General features: G+C 38.8%; 1 protein-coding gene across 23 annotated transcripts in view; it reads left to right on the top strand.

The window, feature by feature from the left end:
- The window catches only part of epb41l2 (erythrocyte membrane protein band 4.1 like 2), a 135,762-nt gene that overhangs the window by 55,395 nt on the left and 60,876 nt on the right, over positions 1-19,491 (top strand). For all 23 annotated transcript variants that reach the window (XM_049478882.1, XM_049478966.1, XM_049478965.1 and 20 more), the window contains exon 5: positions 13,103-13,207. In XM_049478882.1, the coding sequence (XP_049334839.1) occupies positions 13,103-13,207 (105 nt within the window). The remainder of the gene's footprint in view (positions 1-13,102; positions 13,208-19,491) is intronic.

Genomic DNA, 19,491 nt, shown 5'->3' with positions numbered 1-19,491 from the left:
TTTTATAATTAGACAAATGTGAGACAGCCAATCAGAGCTCATTAACAAAAAGCACAGTCCTAAAGGTACGTTAACTGTCCAGACCAATGACTTGAGAGTACTGAGAGTACTGAACAGAGTACTGTTGTCCAGATGTGGAGGGACTAAAGAAAAGAGAACAGAATATAAACTCACTTCTCTACTCTGAGGGCGTTTTCACACCTGAGGTTGGTGTGTTTGTTACCTTGTATAAGTTTAGTCTGTAAGCTCTGGTTTCACACTGCAGTTTAGTGAACAGACTGAAGAACTTTGCTACTTCCTGTCATCACCTCCTTTGTGAGCTGCCGCCTCTTTCACTCGAGATTGGTTGGTTTGTAGCATGCTGTCAGTTTGGCAAGTTGCCTTCCCAGGTTGTGTTGAAATTTTTTTCTCTTCAAGAATCTGACTCCTAGGGCTGGGCGATATGGAAAAAAATCTTATTACGATATAGTTTTTCATATCAGCCGATATCGATATGTATCACGATATAAATCAAATCACTTTCTGTTACACTTAAAGGTTTCTATTTTTACTCAGAAGTGACAGAATAAGGGAGTTATGGACAAAATCACTAGCAGGCTCAGAGCCTTGTGGACAGACACTAGGATGTTAACATCTTGCCAGGTGGGTACAGCTTTTAAATTAATTTTAAAAAGGGGACAAATATATAAACTAAAAAATATGTAAGACCCTTTACATTATATGTCTGTTTAATTTAAATTGCAATAACACTTTATTTATTTTTATAAAATTATATTTAATCAAAAGATCATTCCCCTCCCTGAATGCAGGCAACTACATAAAGCAAAATACAAGAGTATATCACAGTGTTCATTTTGACAGGTGATTTTGATACAGTCTTAGTCTTTTCACTAAAATGTATAATAGTTTTAGTTACATTTTAGTCTATCGGATATTATTAGTTTTAGTCAGATTTCAGTCTAGTTTAATTTTGGTCATATAAAAAGTATGTATTACATATGTTTTACTGTTTTTCTATTTTCTATTTGTTGTAATTTTAGATAATTTACTGCTTATGTTTTTTTTTAAATAAGAGCCTTTAGTTTTTTTTACATTTAAATTAAGCTAACATTTAAATATTTAAAAAAAAGTGGCCTATAATGGAGGTGGGAGGAATAAAGTCAAGTTTCTGAAATGATCCACTTCTACTGCAGTACAGATTTATACTAACATTACTGGCTTTCAGTAGACTAGACTTACATTACTTAAGTGTATTTAAAACTCCAGTTCAGTAACAGCAATGTTTAGCTCAGTTCAAATACAGCTAGACAGATTATATAATCTTCTGTATTTAGTAAAATATCCAGCATAACAGACTCTCTATCTGTTAAAAACTATAAAACACAAAGACAGAGGAGAATGCTGCCCTCAGGGTTTTCTAACAGAAACAGTGAGAGTTAGGAAAAAAGATGGAAAGTGCTTCCTTTCTGTGTGTTTATATACTAACCCCTCACTCGTGCTGAAGTTAACCTTAATTTACACGAAACGTGGATTAACACGGCTAACGTGCGTTACCCATTAGTTTATTAGAATGTAAAAAGCAGTGAAAGCATCTTAGCTAATGATGACAGATTGCACAGATCCCTTTTACACCTAAACATCGCTAACTTTAAACTGGAGACAAGCTAATCTAACTAGCAGCAAACAGAGCAGCGTTTACCTGCCTTCAGAAATCTGAACAAGCTCACCTCTCTAAATATCTTGGAGACGCATGCCTCATATTTAAAAGGTGAGTTTTCCAGTGTAGCGCCGCTGAATAGTATAAATGAAGTTTATCCAGTAAATGGGAGAGAAGGAGCCGCTATGTGAGGAGTTCAGAGTGGAGGGGCTCGGGGGGTGGGGCGGAGGGGGATGGTGGAGAGGGGAGGGGAGGGGTTGTACTGGGCTGAGCAGCAGTTCAGCGTGCTGCCTGGTCTCGTGCTGCGCCTTTTCACAACGCTACTTAAACGGGAAATAGAAAATTTAGTTTATCGAATTTCTCGCCCCGACTTATCGCGATATATAGTTTCCTCGATAACTATCGATATCGTTTTATCGCCCAGCACTACTGACTCCCTTCAAATAAACGTGCATCACACTACAGAATGAGCTTAACAGATTTCTTTTGGATCCCTTAAACTTTGATTTATCCATAAGGGTTAATCTACAGTTACAGTAGATACAGGAATCACCATCGCAGCCTGTTAAGCCTATGGTAAGCCTAAAGGCATGATACAAATGCACTTGAAGGGGTGAGTGAGTCGGATTTTGGCACAACACTGGTTCTTTTTCTTCTAGAATAGAAGATCAGAAAATGATAGCCTGCCACAACCATCCAAAAAGGTGTTTATACTTTGCAAATTAAATGGGCTGCTGTTCAGTAGATCCAAACCAAGACCACCTCTTAAACCTTAAGTCATTGATCTGGACAGTAGGGCTGCAACTAATGACTTTTTATTTTATTTTTTTTTTTTTAGTAGTTGACTTTTCACTTTTTCTTACTTTAAATGATTGTTTGTCTTAGAAAATAAAAGTTTTTTTTTTTTTATTAGTCTGTAGTATCTATAACATATAACTTAATTTTAATGGAGTGGACAGAGTACAGTACCTCTTCTGGAGGAAGAGTGGAGAGACACAGTCCAAGCTGCTTGAGGTCAGTGATGGTTTGAAGAGATGGTTCATGACAACTTTTATGGAGATGCGGATTTCATTTTCCAGCAGGACTTGGCACACTGCCCACACTGCCAAAAGTACCGATTGGTCTTATACAATGTTTAAATTAGTGATGGGACGATCCACTTTTTTCAGCTCTGATCTGTGTCCTATATAAAACTGATATAAGATATAATTATATAATGGCTAACTGGCGACGCTAACTGTATTTCCAAGCAGACTTAATCACTGTTTTTTAATAACAGATTGATTTCTTAGTGCTGGTTAGAGTGGGTTGGATCTGTGGTTTGATATTAGATGTGGATTATGGCTGGAGTTCACTTGAGATTAGTTACTTATTACATTCAGAACACCGGAATTTAGCTAACAGCTCAATACTAGCTATGCTAACAGACTGCAGATCTTAATGGAGATGCTGACGGCTAACTAGCGATGCTAGTTGTATTTCTGAACTAAATGAATCGCTGTTTTTAACAGCAGATGGGTGTGTTTGTGCTGGTTAGTGTTTGTAGATCCTGTGGTTTATAGGATATGTGGATTATGAGTATAGTTTACTCCAGTCTGTAGATTATGCCTTTACAACACCAGAAAGCAGCTGCTGTCAGTTCAGTGCTAGCTAGGCTAACAGACTGCTGGTGTTAATCTGTTCACCCCTTTGGACGCTAACTTGACAAATCTTACATGTAGCTGTTCTGTTGTTCTGCTGTTCTGCGTTTCCAAAGTAAAAAACTCTCCAGATAATTGACAGATAATTTGTAGACAAGCAGCTAAAGTTTACTCGGTCAGCTGCAGACTGAAGCTGCTGGGAGTTCAGGGTAAACTGTGGAACTGGAATCTGGATCAGTGATGTGCTTCGTTACATTTTACGTTACAGTGGGTTTTTTTGTCCAGCTCAAGCTGTGGACTGTAATATGGATCGGTAAGTGGATTGCCTGCGGTCACCCGATATCCGATACGTTGAATTACGTCAATATCGGCCCCGATACCGATATTATATCGGATCGGTCCCATCTCTAGTTTAAATGATCCGAGACCCTGATTTTTAGGTTTTTATTGGCTGAAAGCCATAATCATCAACACTTAAAATGGATCACTCTGTGTGTAATACATCTATATAATATATCTATGTAATATAATACATTTTGAACTGAATTACTGAAATAAAGTAAGTATTAATTTTTTTTGAGATGCACTATTCAAACACAGGTATTAAGTGGCCCTGGTCACTGGAGATGTGTGAATTGCACGAGTGCACAGTAGTGCCTATTGAAGTGCTCCACTGTTTTTCTGAGTCTCTGAGCTATTTGCAGTTGCGTTGTTTTCGTTTAACATGTTTGAGCAGGGTTAGCTTCTTTACAACAACCAGCACTGAGGAGCAGCAGCCAGTCAGAGCGAGACAAAACCCCCAAATCTGAGCAGTCAAAACAATAACAAAGAGGACAGAAGGATTACAGAGGGTTTCTGGAGAAAAGAGGAGTGAACAGTGCTGCTGCTGCTGCTCAGCTCTGCTGCGGTTTGGTGCCTCTGAGTTAGTGTTCACTGTAACTTTCTCCTCTGAGCTGCTCTCCCAGATGAGGACCTAAAAACAGAGGGTTGTATGACTAGAAGTGTACGACTGTGTTACTGGATCATCATGGCTAAATCCAAAGAGCCCTCTGAGGCCTTCAAGAAGAAAGATAAAGGGTGCAGATGAGTCAGCTAAGTGGTTTAAAAGATCTCAGTTCAGTTAGAAGTCGACGTTCCACTGTGCAAAAAAGGAATTTACAAGTGAAAAAAAATGTTCAGGTCAGGACGTCCTAGCAAATTCAGCCCAAGAGTAAGCCCCCAGACATGTACATGACTCTCTAATCCAAACATGTCATCACAGGACCTACAGGAAGGTCCTGCTGAAGTAAGTTCATGCTCGTCTCATCTTTTAACAGAAAGAGACCAGTTTGAAACCAGTTTGATTGTCATGGGAGGTGAGCATGGAGGAAACACTTGCTGTTGAAGTTTGGGTCTTAGTCTAGGTGTTCTATAGCAATGTGCTTCAGACAGCTAAATCCAAAGCTGAATTACTTTGACATGTAACATTAACACTAAGAACGGGTTTTTCGTCCAAAATCGCACCTTGTGTTCTCATCTTAATTACTCAGGAATTTCTTCACACATAAACATAATCCATATGTGGTTAGAAAGGGCGGAACTTTTTACTTTTTACTTTTTAACTATTTACCTTTAGCGCTTCAAACATATATTTATATGATAATATCAGTAAATGACTCAAAAGTGTCCACAGAAAAAGTGTGAAACTACCTGCACTCAAACTAAAGCTAGGTATGCTGTGCACTACTTTATATAGTTTATATTTTACTTGCACATTTTTACTAAGTAGTTATTTTGCCCTTAACCTTTTTATTTATATGAACTAAAAAGTTTACATTTTTGTATATAGTTTTCTTTGTGTGTCCTGATCAAAATACTGAAAGGCATAGGCTGCTCTGAGTGTGAGGTTTTTGTAACCTACACGTATCCTCGAGGTGTGATTATCAACAAAAATAAGTCCGCCTGTGCTCTCCATGCATTTTCTCTAAACCATGTAATAACCTATCATCAATATTCTTATGCTTTTAACTCATAAACACTCTAGTCTAACCATTTTGAAAAGAAATCTTAGGTGTGAATATATTTAAAGTCTATACATTCAAAAATAAGTAAAAAAAAAAACAAAAAAAAAAAACAGGAGCTTGGTAAAATTTTGACCAAAACATGTCCAGTTGCAGGAAAATATAACAATTCTGCTTCCTTTTACATTTTAAATGATTATTTTTTTTAACAGCCGTGTGGCTTCTGGAGTAAAAGAGCTCATGGCATGTGTCTGTCTGGTAAAATTAATGTGTTATTAGACCTGAAAGAGGAAACTTGACAAAAACAAAGAAAAAAAACACCAAAACAGCCTAGAGTTTAAAGGGTTAAACCTCATACCTGCTACAATGTATAGACGAGGAAGTGTCACAGTTTGTGGCAAGTTATTTGTTAATGATTAAAGTTTATTTGTATTACCTCCATCCCTCAGTACTGTTTGTATACAGATCACAAAGAAAAAGAATTACCGTGTTTTTCGTGCTATAAGGTGCGCTTAAAATCCTTCAATTTTCCCGTCAGTGCGCCTTATAATCCGGTGCACCTTATGTACAAATTTAGTTAGTCAGGTTCTAAGGAGCAGTAAAGCCATTCCACTAAAATACAGCATTATACAGGAGTTTTAGTTTAATTCTCTGGCACAGAGACTCAAGACTAGAGCAGTATTAGCATCAGCTGCTAACTGCTGTAAGCGCTAGCTCTTTTGCCATTCAGAGGCGAGTATCATCAGCCTGAACCCTGCTTCTAACCCCAGCTAGCACTGCTGGAGCAGCATTAGCATAACACGCTAACCTCTAGCTCTTTCGCCGTTCAGAGGAGAGTATTATTGCCCTGGCTAGCACTGCTGGGACAGCATTAGCATTACCTGCTAACCGCGCTAAGCACTAACTATTTTGACGTTATCGGACTATAACCTGTGCATTTCCCTTGCTAAAACAAGCTACATATGACGAATCGGCCTTTCTTACCGGAACACTCAGGTTTTCTTAGTGTAGCACTGTCTGGCGGCATTAACTGTTGACTGCGGCTAGCTTTAGTCTAATCTTAATGTAATAAAAGGAAGCGCTTTACTCACCCAAATAAACAAAATCTGTGTAGATTAACATCCAGCGCTTGTTTGACCTTTTTTTTTTTTTTTTTTTAAATTACGAATTAAGAATGGTTTACTTAACTTTGCTTAACTTTACAGGTCTCGCCACCCAGCGGCAAGACCTGCTAATTTAGAAGTCAAAACATGATGACACCCTTATTTCTTACTAGTGTAGCATAAAATATGCTTTATAATCCGGTGCGCTCTATGTATGTAAACAGACCAGAAAATAGACATTCTATGATGGTGTGCCTTATAATCCGGTGCGTTTTGTAGTGCAAAAAATATGGTACATGGAGTGTCTTTTTCACATGACAGTATTTATGTGTAAATAAATATTTGATTTAAAACAAATTCTACATTACGTTTTTGTAGCGCCCATTTTTTTTTATTTAGATTTTAAAACCAAATTTATTTTCAAATTTGAACTGTACCTTTTAATTGTGATTAGAATGATCTTTTATAAATGGGTGGTGTGCATTAGTAGATTTATTAATATTATTAGTAGTAGAAATAATAGTAGTATTGGAAGAGTCAGCGAGCTGATTTAAGTGTTAAATTGTGGTTAAATGGTGCGACTGGTGGGTTTGTCCTCAGTAGGGGTCGTCTGGAATTGTGTACCCCCCCCAGAGAAGCAGATTAGAGAGGGGGTCTCGAGAGCTCCTGCAGATTAAACCCCCAACATCTGCTGCTGAATTCACTGCAGACACGTGGATGCGCGCACACACACACACACGCACTTACTGCTCTCGAGACAGTGGGCTTAAAGATGATGTCCTAATTGTGTGTGCGTGTGTGTGTGTGTGTGTGTGTGTAATAGTGCTGATACAGTGCTGTGGCCCCTGAGTGAAAGACCCCCGGCTCTGCTTTGAGCTGCTGGTTTAACAGTGCTGGTTTTGTCTATGCAGAAAGGCTGAGGCATCACTATATGCTTTTGTTAGAACCAATCCAACCGGAACACACACACACACACACACACACACACACACACTTTATGCTGTATTGTCCACATGTGAGTGTGTGAGAGAGACCTTGTCATTAGTTCCAATCAGTCCAGTTTTAGGACACATCCCCTACACACACCTCCCCCTCTCTTTCTCTGCATCCCTCTTTCTCTCAATCTCTCAATTTATTCTTCCCGTTCGCCCTCTCGCTCTGTCTCTGATGAACAGTAGAAGTTCTTACACTGTAATACCTTTTCTTTATGCTCTCAACAAGTTACTATGGCAACACCTTTTTATGTATTCTTGTGTCTGTGCTTTTAGGAGCAGCAGGTGTGTGTGTGTGTGTGTTTGTAAGTGCAGTGTGTATTCAGAATTTGTGCAAACACACACAAACACAAACAGATCTGTAGAATCAGTCCCTGGTTATAGAGCTGATTGTTTGGGAGTGGTCTGTGTCAGCAGGTTAATGGAGGTGGTCGGGTGAAGCTGTGTTCTCGTTCAGACTCATAAATAATATGAATAGTATTAATATTGAACATAGTACAGGCATTCAGATGAAGTTTGTAGACAGTAAAACGTGTTTAAGCAAACTGTTCCGTCTCTTAAGAGCTTTTACGTTTGTGTCTCTCTGTCTAGAACACATCATCTGAAATGGATTTGTGTGGAATAATATAATAATAAAAAAATAATAATTATATAATATAAATCCATTCCTGTGTTTCAGGCCTGCCACACATTCCACAACATTTGTGTGGGCAGTTTAGGGCTTGTGTTGTGTTATTACACTTTTGCAGTAACTGCTGTGTTATTGCAGAAAAGTACTTTGAAGACATCTTTTTCATGTAAGTTCATGCATTTTTCAACAAGACAGTTTAAAACTACATGCTGCACACATTACAAAGGCATGACTGCAGAAGAAGAGGGTACAGATACTGGCCTGGCCTGCTTGAGTTTGTGGCCTGTGCCCAACAGAGAATATGTGGAAAATTGGATAAAGAGACATGGAAAATGCACCAACTACGACCTGAAACACATGGTATACTCTTTCCTTTACCATCTGAACATTTTTTTTGGCTGAAATGTGAGAATAGATGTATATGAAAAATAAGGTGAAATATTAAACTACAGGAGAAAGAAAGAGATGGAAAGAGACAGGCAGACAGACAGAAAGTGTGAGGGAGAGAAACAGACACAGACAGACAGAGGGAGAGACTCATGGAGAGACACTTGGAGAGAGACCGACAGACAGAGGGAGAGAAATGCGGAGAGAGACGCACAGACAGAGGGAGAGGGAGACATGGAGAGAGACGCACAGAGAGGCACACGGAGAGGGAGAGAGACAGATAAAGAGAAACAGAGAGAGTGAGAAACAGAGTGAGGGAGAGAAAGAAAGAAAAAGAGACAGAGAGAAAGAGAGAGAGAAAGAAAGAGACAGAGATAGAGATGGAGAGAGAGAGAGACAGAGAGACATATAAGACATTAAATAATAAATAAAGCAAAATAAAAATATAACATCTAAAAGAGATTTGGTAGAGTAAAGAACATGTTAACGACAGAATCTATTTATATATTTATTTATTTTATTGGCTGAAAGATAAGCAGATTGTGTGTGTCTGTTCTCCCTGGTTTTTCACTATTGGAAAAGGCTCAGATCTAATGGCTGTGTGTGTGCGTGGTGTGTGCGTGGTGTGTGCGTGGTGTGTGCGTGGTGTGTGCGTGGTGTGTGCGTGGTGTGTGCGTGTTTGTGTTGTGTGTTTGTGTTGTGTGTTTGTGTTGTGTGTTTGTGTTGTGTGTTTGTGTTGTGTGTTTGTGTTGTGTTGTGTGTGTGTTGTGTGTGTTTGTGTGTGTGTGTGTGTGTGTGTGTGTGTGTGTGTGTGTGTGTGAGAGAGAGAGAGATCATGCATGTTTTCCTAATGCACTGACTAGTCTCTGGCTCTTTTAGGCATTGCCTGATCAATAGCACACTGCTCTTCCTAGAATCCAATAGAGTGGTGTGTGTATCTGTGAGTGTGTCTCTCTGTGTGTGAGTGAGTGTCTATGTGTCTCTATGTGTAAGTGAGTTTGTGTGAGTGTGTGTGAGTGTGTGTTTAATAGTCACCGCCTGTTTGTAGAAGTGTGTTTAGCTGCTATGCCAGATGCTGTATATCTACAGTTTACATGTATTAATCCTCCATCACACTCAGCTCTGATAATCCAACCATTGAGTCACTTGGGTCTTTCTGATTGGTCGGTATTACTTGTGTACTTTTATTTTGATTCTCAGTTCCCTTTAAAATGATTGGTTACTGGATGTCTGGTTTGCTTTATGACCAGCATTATCTACAAAATCAGTAATGGAAAAATAATCAGTGAAGGGGAAGAGATAGGGGGCGCTCTAAAATGCTTTATTATCTTTATTTGATCTATACACTCTTTCTGACAGACTGTAATATACTATGGGAAGGGGTAGGGGGCGCTCTGAACTGCTCTATTATGTTTATTTGATCTATAAACTCTTTGTCTGACTTTGTTTTTAAATAAACTAAAACAAAAGAATGTAACCTAAACTAAAAGAAGCAGAGGTCTGTGTCTGTGTTCAATATGTGTGCAGATCTCTTCAATATCTTTAGACATCAATACAACCCACTCATAAGATCAACATTTAGCAGCCACGTTTTCTACACCTTCTTTTGTGCTTTGTCATCACAATTTAAGCCAATCAGCGGCTTAAATGCACTAGCAGAGATTTAGCTGTAGGAACCACCCACTCTGTGCTTCAGATAAAAATAAAATACCGCAGCTTTTACTCAACCCTGCTTTACTTTTCAATGATATAAAAAAGATTCAGCCTTTAATGTTTTTAAAATGTCTTTCTTTATGATGAAGCTGTAAATATAATAACAAATGCTTGTGAGTGCATTGATATAGCAGTGTGATTTAGGTCTGTACAGTTAGATAGCGACACATCAGTGGTAGAGCTGTGTATTGGAGGACGTGGCGATATGATGCATATTGCAATACAGAGATTTAGATTCCTTTTATCGCTATATTGTAATACTGTATTTTCTACTCCAAGTTTTATCCAATCAGATTGGTGAGAGCTAAAGGCTATTAAATTGGATTTAAACACATCACAAAATGAACCACTGTGTCTGTCACCAGTGCAAACTATTTAACCCTCTATGGCATAGGCTTTAAAAAAACACGTTATGTTCAAATATGTTCAAGAATATGTAAAAAAAAAAAAAAAAAAAAAAGAGTATATTTGGCTGTCTATAATCTTACTATATAATTACATTCTTCTTGTAAGCTTACTAAAATAGTGTTGTTGTTTTTTCTCATTTGTTGCTTTGTACAGTTGGAGCACTTTTGTTAGATTAATCATGATAACATTACATTACATTTGGCAGACGCTTTTGTCCAAAGCGACTTACAAAAATCAAGTACAAAAGTAATAGGAATTAAGGTAAACCATGATAAAGCAGGGATGCATGCTTTGGGTGCTTCCTTGCTCCCAATTATCAACTTGAAATGATCAGCTTGTTATAAAAAATCTGAATCTAAATTAAATTCGAACCCCCGCTCATGCAGCTTTGCCATCAAGCTGCCGGCACTCAAAGGGAGCAAAATAGGCCCTGCTCCCTCCGGGTGGGTAGATGGCGCTTTCTCCCCACATCACTCCTAGGGTGATGTCTGCAGCACAGGGCATCTGTGAGCTGATTTATCAGAACCGAGTTGCTGCGCTGTGATGTTACTCAGCAATGCTGCATCAGCAGCAGCTTGAAAAGAAGCGGTGGCTGACTTCACATGTATCTGAGGAAACGTGTGCTAGTCTTTACCCTCCTGGTGTGTTGGGGCATCACTAGTGATAGGGGGAGTCCTAATGAGTGGGTTGGGCAATTGGCTGTGCTAAATTGGGGAGAAAATGGGAAAAAAATTGAAGAAGAAGGAAAAAAAAAGAATCTAAATTTAAGTTTGCTGTATCCACAGGGACTTCCAAGCTTCCAAAACTGACATTTTTCCTCCCAATAAATAAAATTCATGCCATAGAGGGTTAATGAAAGTCTATACTGTGTTTGAGAATCATATTGCAAAACAATATTGTGATGCTTCAGTATATCAGATACAGTTACTACATCAATCAGCAGTAAAAGCTTAAACTGAAAATGCAGTGAATGAGACTTTCAGTGACCTTTATAAGGACTCTCTAGTAGCGTGGCTACACCTATTAGTAAACAGCATTACGCAGCCCTGTTTCAGCCTTAATGATAACTCTGCAAACAACCACGCCCTGCTATCTTTTACAGTACATGGGTCTGTTACTGCTGCACTGTCACCACTAACAGTGCTCTATTGTTTGGGATCAGAAAAGAGGAACTCCTGTAAAAGCCAGAGTCTGTGTGTGTCTGTGTGTGTCTGTGTGTGTCTGTGTGTGTCTGTGTGTGTCTGTGTGTGTCTGTGTGTGTCTGTGTGTGTCTGTGTGTGTCTGTGTGTGTCTGTGTGTGTCTGTGTGTGTGTGTGAGCGGAGACAGACGCCGTCGTCCCCCAGCTGTCTGCTGTCCTTTACCCCAAACACGGAAAAATGCTGCATATTTTCTCTCCTCTGTTCACTTTTTTTCCGGGGGGCTTTGTTCTGACTTGGGTGGGTCGTTGTGCTTGAGGATAAGATTTTCACACTCACTCACTGAGGAGGAAAAGACAGTAATCGCTCTCGAGTCTGACGATACTTGACCTTCTCATTCCTCAGGAGTCTCTCTCTCTCTCTCTGACACACACACACACACACACACACACCTACACACACACACACACACACACACACACACACACATTTTTTATGGAACAGTTTTTATACAGATTTGTGAATGTACCCTTAAATTGACCATTTCATGGAAAATTTTATCAGAAATTGTATCAGAATGAAGCTTTTGATTCTGTATAACCAGGATTCGTATGGTTATTAAAAACCTTAGGAAAGCCATGATATTTGAAAGTTGCAATTTCCAGGCCTGGATAAGTTTAGAAAAAAATGAAATACCCAAAACGTTTTGAAAGTCATGGATATTTGATCTACAAATCTTTCCAAATGTTTCCGTTTATCGATCTATTTTGATCTGTTTTGAGCTAACAAAATATAGAGGTAGCTCAGAGTTAATTCAGTAATTTATCCCTCAGGATCTGACACATTTCTTATTGAAGATGATGTGTCATTATTTGTATCAGAGTCATTTTAGACCTACTAGAATCAGTTTTGATTATTGTTTTAGTTGGTTTTTATTTTTTCTGTTTATGTCTGCACTGATTTTAAAAATCGTATGGTCATGAGAAGTCATCTTAAGGGCATGGAAAATTCATGAAAAAATTGGATAGAAAGTGTATGAACCCTGTGTGTGCATATTATGTGTGTGTGTACATCTCTTGTGGGCAAAAGTTGGCATGACCCTGTTTTATCATTAAGCTAGCACATTAGTTTCATGCTTACATGCTTATATAATACCAACACAACTACCTAGAAGCAGCATTTCATTTGCCTAGCAGCTGCCTGGCAGATTCATACCAGCTTACTGTACTGTAGACAATATAGAGATGGACTGATGTGGGGATTTTAGGCTGATGCCTATATATGATATTGCACATACGTAACTTCCGATTGTGATAAATGCGTGCTGTGTGTCTTCATTATATATATTCTGCTCCTGCTGGATTATACTTGTAGATACATGTCGATCAATCTCTTCCTCTCTTTCTCTCTCTCTTTTTGTCTTTGTCTCTGCAGAAACGAGCGAAGGGTCAGTACTTGTTCTTTAAGGTGTGTGAGCATCTGAACCTGCTGGAGAAAGATTACTTCGGCCTGAGCTTCAAAGACAACGCTGACCAGAGGGTGAGTGAACCACCAGCATTGTAATCAAATGACTAAGGTTTTAGCATTAAAGAATAATCCTATTTTATATTTGCTGTGATAGGTTAAGTAGCATTATAATGATATGTGTGTGTGATTCATGTATATGTCAAAAAACCCAGATGTGTTCTAAACATAAGCCGTGCACTAACATGTAGAAGTGCTGAAGCTGTACGGTATATGTGTATGCCTTGGGTTTTCAGCTCGTACTTCACGCGTGAGCTTTTAGCAGAGCTAATGCATGGCCGGCATTGAACTGCTGTTAGCGCACAAGCAGGCTGTCCCTGATCAATACGAAAGCCAAAGTCATTGTGCAAATGGTCGGGTAAACGAATCAGAGGAGATAAACGACCGGATGGAGATGAACATTGATTCAGCAGGATGTTCAAAAGCAGTGTATGTTCATCAGTGAATCTATAAGGAGTCAGAATCAACAAATGAGAGAGATTTTTATTCCACAGTAAATACTGACTTTACAGTGTGATTATATGAGAGGCCTTGTGTGTGTGTTCTATTAATGAACAGATCGGTGGTGTATTGAATTAAAATGAATTTAACCTATTTTAGGATTTTGCAGTTCATATGTGTAATTAACCTTGTTTTGTGAAGAGAATAGGATTTAAACCCCAATAACTGGATAATACCACTCTCTAATCACAATCACAATCAGTTTACCTATCAGTGAGCAGCAGAGATAAAAGCACCACTAACCACACACACACACACACACACACACCCACACCCACACCCACTCACCAAGCGCTGCAGTATTGCAGCAGCAGCAGTTCCTGCAGGAGTCGGGAAGCTAAAGGAATCACGTTCAGACTGGTTTTAATGCTGGATAAGCAGCACTTTTCTGTTTCCACTTGAAGCTCCACAGTGTATTTCTTAACGGGGAATCACAGACTCTCTCAGCTGGAGCCGAGCCAAAGTTTCAAAATATTTGTTGTTATTATTAAAATGATAACTTAGTTATATATTTAACAGTAAATATAGGGTATTTAAGCAGTTAGATGACTCCAGGAAACAGGCAGTGGGGTGGAATGGACAGGGCTGCTACGATTAGTCGACGTAATCGCCAACGTCGACTATAAAAAAAAATAGTTGATGCAGAATTTAATTGTCAGCGCATTGTTAGTTTGTGAGAGAGAGAGAAAAGAAGAGAAAAAAGAGAGAGAGAGAGAGAGAGAAAAGGGTTAAGCGAGGAAGACACTCACGCACATAGTGAGAAATAGAGCATCCTGATTGGCCTCTCCTCATCCTTAGCTGGCCAGTGAGGTTTCCGTTACAAATAAAGGGCATGACGAAATAATCGTGACTAATCGGAAAAGTAATCGTCACATTAGTCGACTGCTAAAATAGTCATTAGTTAGCAGCCCATTCCTGTGGTTTTGGTGTCTAAGTAAACATTACTATTATTTTTATATTAATATAAAATTAAAATTATTTACACATATATCTCTCACGAAATCCATTAATTTTAGTGAGTAAAGCTCTTCCGTTTATTTACAGTCAGCTTAGATTCCCAGTGTTCCCAGTGGCTGTATTTTGGCGGAGCTGTACCAAGTTTGCCTGAAATCTACGTGTCATATCATCGATCACGATGGAAATCATCCCCAAAAAAACACTGATCGGTCCACCTGTAGTATTAATATTAAGTATGTCTATGTGGCGTGTTTTGTGTATTAAAGGGTGACCATGCAACATGCAAGTGTGAATATTCTGTCCTGCATAATCGTCTCACACAAACAAAAAAGGATTTCAGTCTGACTGACTGGAGACTAGAGACAGTCTATGACTATCAAGTGTAAATGCATGTGGTTAAAATCTCGTCAGGGTACATTCCAAATAGTATAGTCATATGGAGTAACTAAGTGTAAACAGGGCCATAGAACTAACTTACAAAGAATAACAGCAATCCAACCACGATACAATACACTACTACTACAGGGAAGCTCTCTGCTTTTTGGCAAAAAACAGGCAAAAGAAAGCCAGTCTTTTAGGTGCAGAACTGAGCAGAGCAGAGTGTACGCAGAGGGTATAGTGCTTACTCAGCATTTAGATCAGACTTTACAGGAGATCCTCCTGTAAATAAACTCTCCTCGTAACCTTTTTATATCTTTCTTATACCTTTAAATCTGTCAAACCTGAACTAACAGTAATAAATCTATGGCACAATCAAAGTTGGTATTTACTGTTGTGTTGAGGTGTTTTGGTTTTAGGACATGAGGTTGTGTACTGAAGTTTATTATTACATAACTTTGGATTGCTCTCTTTTGCCTTGATGTAGCTGTAAGTACAGGAGGAGCCTCTTAGGATACATTGTTTCATTGTTTCTCCTGAAATCAAGGGAATAAATAAAAAAAAATATCTAGAGCCCAGGCTAGAAAGACTTTCTACTAGATTTCGGAGAATTGCTTAAGCTCACACATTGCATAAGGCATCATGGTCCCAATATGTTCGTGTTTAACTTCTCTAGATAGTACCATATTTTACGGACTATAAGGCGAACTGTATTCATCGATGAATGTCTATTTTCTGGTCTTTTTTTCATACATAAAGCACACTGGATTATAAGGTGCATTTTAAGCGACACTAGTAAGAAACAACGATGTCGCCATGTTCCCCTTGTAATGGGGAAGCTGGGGAAGCGCCCAAGTGAACAAAACTTAAGAAACCTTTAAAAGAAAAGTCAAATAAGCACTGGATGTTAATCTACACAGATTTCTCTCCTGAAAACTGTTTATTTGGGTGAGTAAAGCGCTTCCGTTTATTTACAGTTAGCTTAGATTTCAAAAATTTTCAACATCGTGGTTAGCAGCAGCGCTAGCCCCAGTTAGCAGAGCTTAGCGCTAGTGAACACCTCTAAACAGTGCTACACTGAGGAACTCTGAGTGTTTTCCAGTAAGCCAGGGCGATATCAGCTAGCGGTTTGTTCCACGTAGCTTGTTTTAGACAGATAGATAGAGAGAGAGATAGAGAGAGATAGAGAGAGATAGAGAGAGATAGAGAGAGATAGAGAGAGATAGAGAGAGATAGAGAGAGAGAGAGAGAGATAGAGAGAGAGAGAGAGAGAGAGAGAGAGAGAAAGAGAGAGAGAGAGATAGATACAGACTACAATCCAATATACTCACCTCTGAAAGGCGAAAGAGCTAGCACTGCGGGTAGCAGCTAATGCTAATGCTGCTCCAGCTTTAGAGCTAGAGAAACTTCACTGAAACTCCTGTATAAGGCTGTACTTCAGTGGGATTTTTGGAAAAATGATAGGATTTTGATTTTGCCTTATAGTTATACTGGAAACTACGGTTTATTTTTATGGCAATAGTTTTTTTACTGGGACTAGATGAGCTATTTGCACATCTAGGTGGTATACACAAACCTTTGAATTCTGAACATGTAGGTGGTGTGTATACCTGGGTATATACTGTATATATCATGCGTAGTAATGATGGTGACCGGCGACTTCTGGCTAGTATTACCCATTCAACAGACAGATAACAAGAGGTTCCACACATGTCTCCTGCTGCTCAGTTCAGTGTTCTTTACTTTCTACGAGACATGCCAAAAGTCATGGGACATAATATCAGTTTCTGTCCCATGATTTTTTTTCCTGGTCAGTGTAAAAGGCTGAGATGTTTAGACGGAAACCCGTTTGGGGCTGCAGGTTTTGGGGAAGCTCCTCTCTAAGGCTGTATATCTTGAATGTTGGCGGACGTTGTGTTCTCCAGTCTGGGAGGTGTTCCAAAACCACATCTGTTAGTGAACACATCTACGTCAACATCGCACCACAGGAGCTCAGCCCTGTTATATAAACTCCATTCATCTCCCAGATCTGATACTTCACATGTAACATCCAGTCCCGAAACACGAGTTACAACCTGGAGACCTCAGTTATCTGGATCTGGTGTGTATTAGGAACTGGAACAGGAAGACATTTATACTTATTAGGGATTTACCAGTAGAGTAATAGTGGGCCAGCGCCAAGCTAATATTCAGTTAGCATGTTTTGGCTTGTAAAACTGTAAAAATGTATGCAAGCTAACATAACATACACTAAAATATACACAATAGAGACACAATTTATATATGTATACCCCTCAGGCTCATGCCTGACATTAGCCCATAAGTTCATGTTTATCTGCTTCAGTAAGTCCTAATTTATTGGCAGTACTTGGCAGTCTAAAGAGGCTAGACATTGTTGAGTTTATGGTAATACCAGCTGCAGTATTTACATGCTGTTCGGTCTTTTACTGAATGCATAGTTTATAATCAGTAAAAAATTACACCCATTACAGGATGATTACTTAAAAAATATATTTAGAAAATCACTTTTTTGCAGTTTTGCATTGTGTTTGCGTTGTTTTGGATTGTTTTGCATTGTGAGTTTCAGTCAAATATAATGTTTTAGTCATTTATTTCAAAATATAGACATTGTTAAATCTTGTTGTTGTCTCGTGAACCCAGTATCATGTTTTGTGTCATGTCTCATCTGTTCAGAGGAGTGTCTTGTCACACCCCTAATTGTTAGTGACTTAGTGTTCTCATCACTATACCTCATCCTATTGCTGGGTGATAAAACGATATCGATAGTTATCGAGGAAAATATACATCGCGATAACTATAATAAGGATGATAGGATTCGCTAAACTTTATTTTCTATTTCCCGTTTAAGTAGCGCTGCGAACAGGCGCAGCACGCGAGCAGGCAGCATGCTGAACTGCCTCACAGCTCAGCACGCTTATATGTTTGTGCCCTTGTACTTGTTTTAAGGGCCAAACATGTGGGGGGTTCCGGACCTGTGTGGATGTATAATGACTTTTTAAAATTAATTTAAAAGCTGTCTGAGCACCTTTTACCCACCTGGCAAGATGTGAACATCCTAGTGTCTGTCCACAAGAGATTTTGGCCATAACTCCCTTATTCTGTCACTTATGAGTAAAAAGAAACCTTTAAGTGTATCAGAAAGTGATTTGATTTATATCGTGATATATATCGATATGGGCTGATATGGAAAACTATATCGTGATCAAAAAAATTCCATATCGCCCAGAAAACTCAGTTCTGTATTTGAACATCTGTGTATGTAAAATGAACTGAACTGAAGATATAAATTTAACTGCCAAGGGTTAAACTATTAAAGTGCTACACTTTCATCCCAGGCTCAGTGTTTGGTAATTGTTGGAGAAACTACCTCAGTTTTTCCTAATATACAAGTGTAAAGAATGAAAACCTGGACCTTCTGTCAATTCTATTTTTTTCTAGTACATTAAGCTGTTGTGCAGTATGTTTGTTTTTTTTTTGTTTGTTTTTTTTTCTTTCTTTTTAATAAATGGCACAACAATGCTGAGAGGTCATTAATAGATAAGAGCAGATTAAACTGTATGATGAAAGAGCTGCTTGTTTTGTGTGGATATTAAAGAGTTAATCTGTCGGGACAGGAGAGAGATTTCCTCAGGGTTGAATCTGTCTGAAATCTGTCCCTTACATGCACTTTTGTCTCCTGGACAGAAGCTGAGGAATGCCAGCAAATGTTACTTTAGTTTCGCAGCAGCGGTCCGGCCCGGGCGGCGTCATTACAGCTCAGAGCCAGCGTCCAACCCAAACATTTCATAACGGAGCGGGAGAGGAGTGTTGTTTTAACCCTGACAGCCATTACTTTCTCCATTTCTCCTTTTCTCTTCTAATATCACTAATCGAGGAACTGTATTTACTGTGACTAAAGTTAAAGCTGTTTTCTGCAAATAACTTCTTCAGTTTCATTATTAGTCTTTAATGACTAATGCCTAATATATTTACGATTATGGATTTATTGGTGTCAGTTTCACAGAATTTGACAACCAATATTCTTCACTTAAGGTTTATTCTATTCGTTTGATTAGCAAGACAAATTGGCGGGATCGAGTCTTACACAAATTTTTCACACAAAGTGATCTATTTTAAGTGTTTATTTATTTTATTGTTGATTTTGGCTTATAGCAAATGAAAACCCATAATTCAGAAAAATTGAATTATATAAGACCAATTGGTACTTTTGGCAGTGTGGGCAGTGTGCCAAGTCCTGCTGGAAAATGAAATCCGCATCTCCATAAAAGGTGTCAGCTGATGGAACCATGACTCAAGGGGTGGAGTGAAAGAGTGGAGAGACACACAGTCCAAGCTGCTTGAGGTCTAGTGTGAAGTTTCCACAATCAGTGATGGTTTGGAGAGACATGTCATCTGCTGGTGTTGAACCATTGAGTTATATTATCAAGTCTAAAGTGCAGCAT

Source organism: Astyanax mexicanus, chromosome 1 (assembly GCF_023375975.1).
Source record: "Astyanax mexicanus isolate ESR-SI-001 chromosome 1, AstMex3_surface, whole genome shotgun sequence".
NCBI lineage: Eukaryota > Metazoa > Chordata > Actinopteri > Characiformes > Acestrorhamphidae > Astyanax > Astyanax mexicanus.
Note: the sequence above shows the minus strand (reverse complement) of the source record. Positions and strands in the feature narration are given on the sequence as shown.